The sequence below is a fragment of the Charadrius vociferus genome, unplaced genomic scaffold (assembly GCF_000708025.1).
Source record: "Charadrius vociferus isolate BGI_N301 unplaced genomic scaffold, ASM70802v2 scaffold3, whole genome shotgun sequence".
NCBI lineage: Eukaryota > Metazoa > Chordata > Aves > Charadriiformes > Charadriidae > Charadrius > Charadrius vociferus.
This window is the reverse complement of record NW_009647748.1, coordinates 1,122,622-1,133,716: the sequence shown is the minus strand read 5'-3', so window position 1 is coordinate 1,133,716 and position 11,095 is coordinate 1,122,622. Positions and strand designations below refer to the sequence as shown.

General features: G+C 49.4%; 1 protein-coding gene across 1 annotated transcript in view; it reads right to left on the bottom strand.

Annotated features, from left to right (window-relative positions):
• Window positions 1-11,095, bottom strand: part of SH3PXD2B (SH3 and PX domains 2B) — a 63,795-nt gene that overhangs the window by 25,830 nt on the left and 26,870 nt on the right. Inside the window, 2 exon segments of the mRNA XM_009882090.1 lie at window positions 856-947; window positions 5,197-5,273. Coding sequence (XP_009880392.1) covers window positions 856-947; window positions 5,197-5,273 — 169 coding nt within the window.

Sequence of the window (11,095 nt, the reverse complement as noted above, 5' to 3'; positions counted from 1 at the left end):
GGGGAAGGGGGAATTAGGAGAGCGAATGAAAAAAATTGAAAACGCAGGAAGAATATATAGTCCACAGAAGCGTAATACTTAGCTGGAGATCTGAAAGGCTCGGTGTTGCTGCTCAGAGGAGAAAAACAAAATCCCTGTATCTCCCTCCACACCCTTCCAATACAGAATGATGTCAAATCAATTTACTGCCTTTCCTCTCACAATTAATCAAGCCTCCTCCATTGCTCAACCTTTGGTAGAGCCGCGCATCGTGTCACATGCAGCATAAAGAGAGCAGCATAGCAGGAGATGGAGGCGGCTGCTCAGATTTATGCTGCTTGTGATTAGTAAGAGATGGGTGGCTCCTGGCCAAAGCAGCTCATAGTCACAAGACTTATAACCACACAGAGTTGCGTAAGGCACGCGAGATTCCTTGCAAACGTTCCTTGTTTTGCATGGAAAGACTCCGGAGCATTGTTATGATGGGGCTCATGGACGTGGCTAAGGGAAAGCGCCTTTCCAACAAGGTGGAGGATGTTGGTAACCATGTGAAATGAGGCTTTTCAGACTGACCATGTTTCTGAAACCAGCATTTGCGAGTAGAAAGTGGCTCGGGAGGAGACCAACACTTCATGGGGTCCCAGAGAAGTGTTTCCACTTCCCCACTGGAGGTTACACCAGGAGCCATCAGAGTGGGCAGAGGTGTCTACCTCGAGCTGCACAGCCCCTGTTACCTCTGCAAGAAAACCCCCAAATCACAGATCTGTGACTTGCGGGGGCACCATTGGTGAATGTCAGACTCATGGATACCAGCAAGCTCAAGGCAGTTTGTGTTTCATCGCCATCCTGGTGGTGGCAGACACCCAACCAACTTACTCTTTGGGGGGCGTCAAGTCGTCAGGTCGTGTCTCGAAGAACTGGAGAACCTCTTCACACTGGGAGATGTAGGGAGGCAGCTGGATCAGGGCCTGCAGATGAAACAGAGACACTGGTGATGGGAAGCCTCAAGACTGAGCAAGGGGGTGAGTGAGGACAGGCCCTGGGGAGCGCAGGGGACTGGGTCACGGCATGAGGAGCTCGGCACCCACGTAGCTCCCAGCAGACAGGAGCGCAGAGCCAGGCTGGAGAGAGCTACTGCAAACACACACTGGAGCGGAGCAAGACCCAGACAGCCCCCAGTGACACCCACCACACCACCCCAGCTGCAACTGAAGACTAAAGGAGGATAAGCAGAGACTGCCCGGGCCCTGCTTAGCCCAGCTCCGGCCTTTTGGACTGATGTGTCCTCGCAGGGTAAGAGCCACAGGGACATCCATCCCAGCATCCAGCCTCCCGGCCACAGCAGGGCTCAGTTTCCCACAGCTGTGCTGTGGGCATGGGGCTGTCATCCCCGGGAAAGGTTGGGCACTTTACATGTGGCAGACTCTCAGTGCCATCGATCCTGACCAGCGCATCCCAAAAATGCTTCACTGGGTAACGGCAGCTCGGTAAGAGGCAGGGAGAGAAGCAACAAGAGGCAAAGGCAGGGACGCCAGCTCGTCAGGGCAAGGGCTGGAAGGTTGCTACGCGTGCTGTCGAACGGCAGGAGCTATCAACTGCCTCTGCTTTTCTCCTTTCCCTTTGAGGACGCCTGTTGCAAAAAGACAAGTTCCAACGGTGAGACTCGCAGGGTGAGAGTGTGCATGTCTGTGGGAGCTGGGGGCAGAGTCTGGGACAGCAATATTCGCTTTGGGCCAGAGCTCTTGTAGGTCCTTTCCAACGTGGACTGCAGCGAGGGCTGGGCAGGGGAGGCGGGATGGGCAGCGGCTGGGCAGAGCCCTGCCCTGCTCTCTGCTCATGGGAGGGAATGGAGTCACAGACGATGGCGACTGCAAAAATGTAAAGAAAAACCACCATGCAATAGAAAAAAGGGACAATTTGAAATCAGGGAGCAGTGCTGCAGCCCGACCTGGAGCAGATGTTTAACCAATTTTCTATATAATTCCCTCTCCCCTCCATTTGCTGTCACAGCAGTCTCGTGACAGCAGTGTGGGCAAACCAAACCTCCACTCACTTCTGTATTGGAGACAATGCCACATCTGCAAAGCCCCAGGGTTACCACAGAGATCAGATGTGGCTCCATATTGACCTAATTGCTGGCCCCCAAAAGCCCTTCCAGCCATTCAGCGCACAGTCACTCACTGCCAGCACAGCAGTCAGACCACTAATCACAGGCCAGCTGTGATCACGATCATGTGAGAGACAGGAGAGAGAAAACTACTCACTCGATGGCTTTTGGGTCCAGGGAAGGGCTATTCAAAGACCAAGTTTTGCATGCATGCCATTCCCATGTGGGTACCACTCCCCAGTTCCAGGCATCCCATGATCTACACAATTTCCCCCATGCCAAAATCATTCTGATTTTTGTGGCCTGGAGAAGGCTCCATGTCCTGTGACAGCAGGGGATGATCACAGAAAACACCCTGTGCTGGAAGGATGAAAGGTAAGACCCACAGCTCATCTCTCAGGACATCTTGAAGGAAGCCCACCTAGGGCTGACTCAGCTTGCAGAGCGATGGCTGAGTCAAGAAAGATGCCCTGCAGTCTAGTTGGCCATGGTCTACAGCAGCTATGGCCACCAAATCAGAAATAGTGGCACAAATAGTATGACACCTGTCCCACCTTTGGCCCTGCCACCCAAAGGAGTGAACTGCGGAGGGCCTTCAGTACATGGCTTCAGCCCATGGTGTTGGGAGCCACAGCAAGTCACCTCACCTGCCCTGATGCCCGCACGTCTGAGGAGAAAGGTCGTTTACCAAAGACAGACAAGCCCTGTTGCATTGAAATTCATTTTCCAGGGAGTGAGAAAGGATTATTCTCCAGCAGCAATTTTTTTAGCGGTCCACCCAGTCTCATTGGGGTAGAGCATCACATCATCACAATTCCTTCATCAACCCTCCAACTAACGCTTTCTCAAAATCCCTTAAGACAGGTGGAAGGCAGTCCCCACACCAGAGGAAAGACCAACAGATGTAGAACACAAAAAGAAAAAACAGGAGAAATTGGAAGAAATTTCAGGCCTCTGCTCCCCCTCCTTGTCATTCTGATGGTCTTCTGAAGTCTCATTTGGCAGCTGGTTGCTCTGATTCTTTTGCTGCTTTTCTTGCATCTTACCTTAAATTGCCACGTTTTTCAGTGCGACGAGACCCTTCAGCAAAAGCACTGCCTTGTGAAAGCAGTGGCTCCCTCCCTTGCTCCTCTCGCCTATTTCCACTCCAAATTTCACCCACCTTCTTTCCAAGGTTCTCCCAGGGAACGAAGACACCCCACTTCTCTCACAGGAGATGGCAAGAAAGCCAAAACCTTCTTTCGTGGTTTTCTGTGACAACTCGTTCACAACGTATTCACCTAACCCTCAATTCTCACACAGCACAGCCAAGCTGGAGGAGAGATTTTGTATTCCAGTTCTGCACCACCACACTCCAAGCACGTGCAACGTCCACCTCCAGTGACAAACACGGCAGTAAGAGTGTGCTGGGACCCTGTGGCCACAATCTGCAGCATGAAGTGCCCAGGAGGGACATCTCTTTGCTCTCAATGACTTCTTGCTCATTCTACATCTCTGCAGCCTTTGGTCCCACACCCGCCTTCAGCTCAGCAGCGTTACGGTTAAGTAGGAACAACTGGAAGGCCAGGCACAGCGTATGTTTTATTACTTGGTAATGCATTAAAGGGAGGAGGAGAGAGCCACTCTCTAAGTGGGTCATATAACATCAGCCATTATGTTCCAGTTGTTAAGTCAAATGGATTCATTATATTTTATGCCATTAATGGCATCACTCTGAACGAGACAGCTGCAGCATCTTATCACTTAGGGACTTTTTCTTCCCAAAAATTAAATTTACGGTTGTGTGTGTCCATCCGTAGCTGGCACATTTCAGTGAGTCAGAAGACAAGGGGCTGATCACGCCCAGCTGGAGCCAAGCAGTTACTTGCACCATCAGCTTCCCCCATGTTCTTTGGAGCACATAGGTCCAAGCACACCTTGCACTACATCTCCATCCCTATCCTGTCATCTGCTATCCTGGTCTGCAGTGGTTTTCACATGCAGCCCCACTGCAGAGCTGTCAAGATGCATTTACTAATTCACCTTTATCCTTGTACTTGTTATTGCAGCCACAACATCTCTCCCATAAGTCTGGCTGAGTGCCAAAACCCAAAGTCTTTCCCACCATGCAAAATCCTAGGCCATAGTCACTGCTACACCTCCCACACCTAAGGAGCGTGATGGACATTTTACCATTTCCCCATCTTCTCCCTTGGGTTTTCTGGTCTTTGGATATGTTTTCAACAGCATTCAGATTGGATTTTGGAAGTAGTGGACCTACCTCCAGACCATTTCATGGCTGCTGCAAGTACTAGTGCACTTCTTCGATATGATGAAATGTGGCATACTTTAGTTTTGTGAAAATATATTTTTGTGGACTTTAGTATTTTGTTTTTCCCCGAAAAAAAATGCTGTAACACCATAATTCGCCTCATACTTAAGCACAGTCTTATATTCTTCAAGAATATGGGGCAAATTGTCTCAGCCTTACCAAGGAAAGGACACAGACAATCAACTGTATTTTGGCTCTACGATGAGATGACCTCTGTTGACTTCCAATAATTTTCTGCAGGTACAAGGCATCTTACCCCTGTGCAAGGAACTGTTTTGTATAACCAGTAACAGGAGATTTATGACCCATTTTGGGACCATCCCACCAAGAAAGTACTGTCCTCTACATAAAACAGCAGGTCTGTTCCCAATAGATAGGAAAGGAAAAGCTCCCTGAGGAACCAAGTCCTTCAAGCCTAGTCCTGCACGCAACCGTTTCACTCCAAACCACCCACCAGAGACAACACGGCCCAGCAGCCAGGTCCTTTCTAGACAATCTGGAAAGCTCGTTCTGGTCTGCAGCTGGAGAAAGGAGAAGAGAAAGGGAAAGCACAGCAGCAGGGTGCAAGCTGGCATGAAGCTGGGCCACCCTGCAAGCCTCCAAGCCCTCAGTATTAATCATGGGAGTGAAATGAGAATCAGTGGGTGTGTTTTCATCACAGAAAGGGTTTGATAGCGGGGGATAGCTCAAACTCCCTGTTCTCCCAGCACTAGAACACCATTATATACTGACAGTCAAACAGGATTGAGCCTGATCAAGGTGGCTTCATCTTTGGTTGGCACTAGAAACCACCCCTTACCTTGCAGTATTCGTCGATAGGTATCAGGCGCTTGACCGCAACATCGCGGATGTGACTCCGGCGGAAGAGGATCTTTCCTGAAACAGGAGAGATGGAGTGAGAAGAGCAGGTCAGCACCCAGGAACACTCTCTTTTGAATCCCTCTCAGGACCTACTCTCCATGCATCCTGTTCTCACCAACAGCACCTACCTATAGAGAAGCACGTTCCCTCCCATGGATTAAACACCTTATTAGAACAAAGTACATTTAAAGTGGCAAGCACGTTCAAGGAGAGAGAAGGGGAAACAATTACCAGCAAACTGCATCTCCATCTTCTCCCACCAACGTGGTGATGCCAGAGGAGCAGCCCCTACCAAAGTACGTGCCTGATGCCTTACAGTCTGCTGACACGCAAGTCCCGGGTGTATAAGCCCACTGGCAAACGCCAGCACTCGCCAGAGAAGCGGACATCCCTGCGACTGCCGGTGCAGGTGGGAACCTTGTGGCAGGCTCCAGGCTTGCTCAGGGCACCCGGCTCTAGTGTGGGCAGAAGCCAAGCCAGAGGGTTCCTCCCTGTGCAGCTCCCGTGTCGAGCTGGTCCTCAAAGCCACGGTGTCGGGACTGCAGCTCTGAGTCAGACCTATAGGATTTTCCTTCCTGTCTGGGGTTTATTTTTGTTCTCCATTAATGGGATCCTCTTGCCACTCCATTTCCTCCCCTCTGGCTTGTGGTACAGGCCTCTTTCCTTTGAACTCTAATGAGTCCCTAAATGCTTCAAGCTGCTTTCACAGAGAACGGCTTCTCTGGCATTTAACGACAAAAGCCATTAGCAGACAGTGAAACAGATACCCGTAGAGACTCGGTGATCAAAAGGACTGGTATGTAGTAGGATTTCGGACTGTCACTTCCCAAAAACTGGGAACTGGCACTGCTTTGCAATACAATCATCTGGAAAATTGTGTTTTGGGGGGGTGAGGTGGGGGGTAATGCTGTTTCCTGAAGTTCCATCTGACATCTCCCATACTGCAGAGAAGTCTTGTCTCTTTTTGTCCCTACTTGAGTTTCCAATCCCACCACCAAACCGACGGAGAGCATCTGCTTTGTCTTGTCCATGCAATCCCTTCGCTTATCAAAGAGGTGACCACAGGGCAACTCAGAAGCCAAACTCCTCTCACAACCAAATACCAACACACCCTCTTTGCAAGCAACGCAGGAACAGGGAAAAGCACTCTGGAGAGTCACACAGCCCTTCTCTGCACCACGACAAGCTTCAGCCCCTACAGCCAGCCTTCACAGGAGCCGCGGCATTGCTGGCACCGAAGGCTGGATGCTACCAAGCTACTCGTGAACAGGACGCATTACAATGGCCACACGCTTACCACAATGTTAAAACCAGTGCCGGGTCACCCCCCTGTTTCTCCCTGACTTGTCCAGGATCTGGAACACGCATGACTTGTACAGCCTGCCAACGCAGTTTTTTAAGCCGAGATGAACTCGGCCAACCCAGCTTCAGCTTGCAAGGAGCATGAATCAGAACTTTATGGAGGAGCCAAATCTCCTGCTAGGCTCAGTTAATGCCTTCAAAACTGGACTGTCCAAGGGAGCACACAGCAATCACGCTCAGTACTAGCTCTGTGCTTGCCCTCCGGTGAAACGCAAAGGGTCAGGCCAGCTCATACCAGAAGGATTGCTTCTCATTTCTATCCTGCTGACAGCAAGGGGCTGAGACATTCATGGTGGGAAAAGCTCTGCTCTGAAATGCATTCCTTCTCGCAGCCTGCCAGAGCCAAGTCTGGCAGTCTTTGTGATGCAGTGAAAAAAAAAATAAATACCCCTCTATTCAAGCTGTCTTTTAGGTTTTGAGGGTGAACAGCCTGGGAACACAGAAGTTGTCTGGAAAGACTGGGAGCGACAACCAGGTCGGCACTCCTTTCCTTACCTATAGCAATTATTTTCCACCAGACAAGTAAACGATCAACGGTTTTCCCTTCTCATCAGCAACCACGGTGTATTTGCTGCATAGGTTTCTATTGGAACGACAATTTTTAAAAAGATGAATGGATCACAATAGTTTTGTTGGCAATTGTAAGGAATGGCTGTTTTGGTTTTCTGTCTGCCAAAATGATCTGTTTTCTGTCTGCCAAAATCACTGATGGGTGGGTACATAATAAATGCCTGAAATAATAAGCTCTGGGTGTGGGAATATTTAAATGTTTAACAAACAGATGCTAGTAAATAATAATAAAAATAATATAGTTTTGGGGAATAAATACATCACAACAACTGAAGTGATCTTAAATTATCCCAGACACAGAGCATACGAACCAGCAGGAAATCCAGCTCCTCTCTTGATTTGCTCTAGATCTACTATTTTTCAACAAGGAAGTTTATTTTGTAACAAAAAGCTGGTTTTTAATCAAAATGCCTAATTAACATAATTGCAGAACCTTCAGTGCTGCCAAATACAGCTATATAAATCCTTGATTTGAAAGGCAAGAGAGAGCAGGAAACCGCTTCCCTCCTGGAAGGGAAAGATGGGCAACTTGCTGGGTCAGTGAGGTGCAACATTTTCCTTGGCACGTTTTCCTTGGACCGTACCTGCAAAATGGGAATAACAGCGTTGCCCACTGGGGCTTCTCATGTGGCCAAAGACCATATAATGCAAGAGCAACGTGAGACATTACTCATCTCATACCTGCACCCCTCACTGCTGTTGCTCCAGGGGACGCAGCGAAGGCAACGGTGCCCATCACCCACACCTTGTTCTAAGGGTTCTCAGCTTTATACTTTTTTTGGCTGCCTCCAGGAGCTCGTAACGGCTCCCGCTGTGGCACCCAGCTCACTGCCCTGCTACTCCTGCAGCTGGACCCTATTCCTCCTGCCCACAGCGGATACTCCTTCATGCTGAAGGGGAGGAGAAGGCTCAGGATTAGCTCCTCTAGATCCTAAAGGAAACACATGGCAAAGAAACGGAGAGATGGGCCAAGGCAAGAGGGAAATTAAGGCTGAAGACTGCGTTGGATAATTGCTGTCCTGTGCTCTTCCAACCAGCAGCCGGATGCAGAGGTACTGTGCAGAGGAGGGCTCGGTCACTGCCCCAGCTTTGGCACGGAGTAACCTAGCTCCAGGCACAGGCAAGCCATGCAGAACAGCGAGGAGAAACGTCTGCACAGAAAGATGCCAGCAGAAAAGAGGGGAAGGTCTCTGGGGTTTGGTGATTTTCCACGGTGAAGTTTCCCAGTCGACTGAACTGTTCGCTCTGTACATCCGCAGCGCGAGAGACGCAGCGCGACAGCGGAGGGGGAGCAACCTCAGCTGCCGTCGTGGTATCTAGCAAGGGCAAGGACAGCCTTGATGCAGTTCGGATCCTTGGCCCCTGGATGCCTGCAAACTCAGCAAAATTTGCTCCAATATGAGAAAAATAACTACCACCTCTACCTTTTAAGGACATCGTTTGGCGAGACTCGCTTTACTCCTATCACCCTCATAGCAGTGCTCCTGCCCTCAGCCTCAACGTCCGCACGAGAAATGCAAAGGGGAAAACACATGAAGGAAGGCAATTCTGCGCATCTTGCTGATTACTGGGGTTTTCCATCAGCACTGCCGCAGGCTCCACTTCACCAGCTTCTCACTCTTGCCACAACTCAAGCACTCAGAAATGATTAGATTTTCTTATTTACATACATAATGTTACACATGAGCAATCAGAGCAATGAGCCTCCCTCCCCTGCCAGCACAAGAAAGTCACTGCACGAGGAAGCGCGGTAAAATACACTGTCCTTTATACACACAAACAGAGCTGTGAGTAGACTGAACATTTATCACCTGGGAATGTGTCAAGTAAGTTGATCTTGGAAAAGGAAGACAGAGATAAGGCTCTACTACAGAATGGCTGCCCTGGCACGTCGCCCTCCCTGTGCAAGAAGTACCAGACTCCAGGACACGCTGCCTGCTTTTCCTGCATCTTGAAAACCCAGTAATACCAACAGGGAAAAAGCGGTGCCTCTGAGGGGGACAACGGCTCTGAAGACACTCTGTGTACAAGTTACCATTTAGAAAGTGTTCGCTCTTCAGTAGGACACACAAGACTTTATTCCAGTGAATGTATTTATTATACGTTACGCTAATACAACTGTAGGTGCACCAAAGCATTGCACGTGCTTTGCTTGCTATACATCTGTTGGCCCCTTTCCCGACAGAAGTTAGGCATTTTGCACACATCTGCTCTTTAAGGGTAACCTGGCAGTATCGTTATTCTCCGTCAGCATTTTGACCGCAGAAATGTGACCAACGCAACTCATCCTTTAAAAACAGAAGGAATAAAACCAAAAGGGAGAGCTGAAATATACGCAACTCCTTAAAAATCAAAGCAAATGAAGTCTCTCTGCACTTATCTTCAGTGCAAAAGTGGGTGGATGTTCCCTGTCGACAGCTCTCTGGCTATACCTGATATAATGTTTCATACACTCATGGCTGGTTAAAGCTCTTGGGGGAAATTAAGCAATGCAGAATAGACTATTATTTTAGGGTCGCCTTGGAGTAACAAGGATTAGTTTAATTTAACGAAAAGTAAACTGCCATAAATATTTACATCAACAGGACATCAGACTGAAAATTTAATTTCACCACCCAAAAATAATAAAAGTATCCAGCTTCTTATGCAGTGCTTTCCAGAAATCACCGGGTGCTTTATGCACACCACAAAAGCAGCTAAGGCAGGTAGAGGACCTCCACCACAGCAATGTGCAGGAGAAGGCCCCAGTGTCCCCTATCCCCTCAAACATCCCAGGAAAGGGGCAGGGCATGAGTGACAACCCTTGGCAGAGGAGTCACCACAGGGAAGAAATCCCAAGGGCAAGCGATGCTAATTCAGGCTGGAGAAGAGAAGGTTCTGGAGAGACCTTATTGTGGCCTTTCAGTACTTAAAGGGGGTTTATAAGAAAGATGGGGACAAACTTTTTAGCAGGGCCTGTTGCCATAGGACAAGGGGTAATGGTTTTAAACTAAAAGAGGGTAGATTTAGACTAGATATTAAGAAGAAGTTATGAGGGTGGTGAGACACTGGCCCAGGTTGCCCAGAGAGGTGGTAGATGCCCCATCCCTGGAAACACTCAGGGTCAGGTTGGACGGCGCTCTGAACAACCTGCTTATGGGGGTTGGACTAGGTGACCTCTAAAGGTCCCTTCCAACCCAAACTATTTGATGATTCTGTGATTCTAATTCTCACCCTGCCGCTCTCCCCCAGCCCCCCCCAGCCCTGTGAAGAAGCACCATGCCCTTCCCGTGCCGTACACGGCGCTGAGCTGATGCTTGGGCTGTGGCCAACGCCAGCTGTGCTCTTCAGAGACCGCTTCCAAGCAATTGAGGCTTTCACCTACCCAAAGAAAAGATGAATTCAAGAGTAACAAAGCAGCAGAAGCCATGTCTCTGGCTCCCCTTGCCAACTCGCACATTTGTTTACTTGTTTTATCTCCTTGTTGACCCTGGTTTGTTTTTACAGCCCAGCAAATACCAGTACAGGCACTTCAGCACTGGGAGCCACCAGCTGGTTCTCAGAGCCAGCGTTATCTGATTGACCGAGAGCAAAGGGTGCTGCCGCAGCTCCGGAGAGGGCGCTGCAAAGTGATGGATGCAGCACGGCCCCTGCTGCCTCAGCCATCCATCAAGGACCGCAAAGTGTCAGAGGAGAGCTTCGGGAAAGGGCTGATAAGGAATTCAGGTCTCCAGCAGTATGAGATAGAGCCGGCAGGCCACTGGAGGAGTTAATCTCTCCAAGCAAACAGGTGGGGAAACAGAGCTCTGTGAATTACTCCCTCCTGTGGGAATTCTCCAGGCAGAGCTGAAGTTATACTGGGGAGTAAGGAGCCGAACAAAATGACGCAGAGGGATTTCAACCAGCAAAATGGTTGACGCTATTAT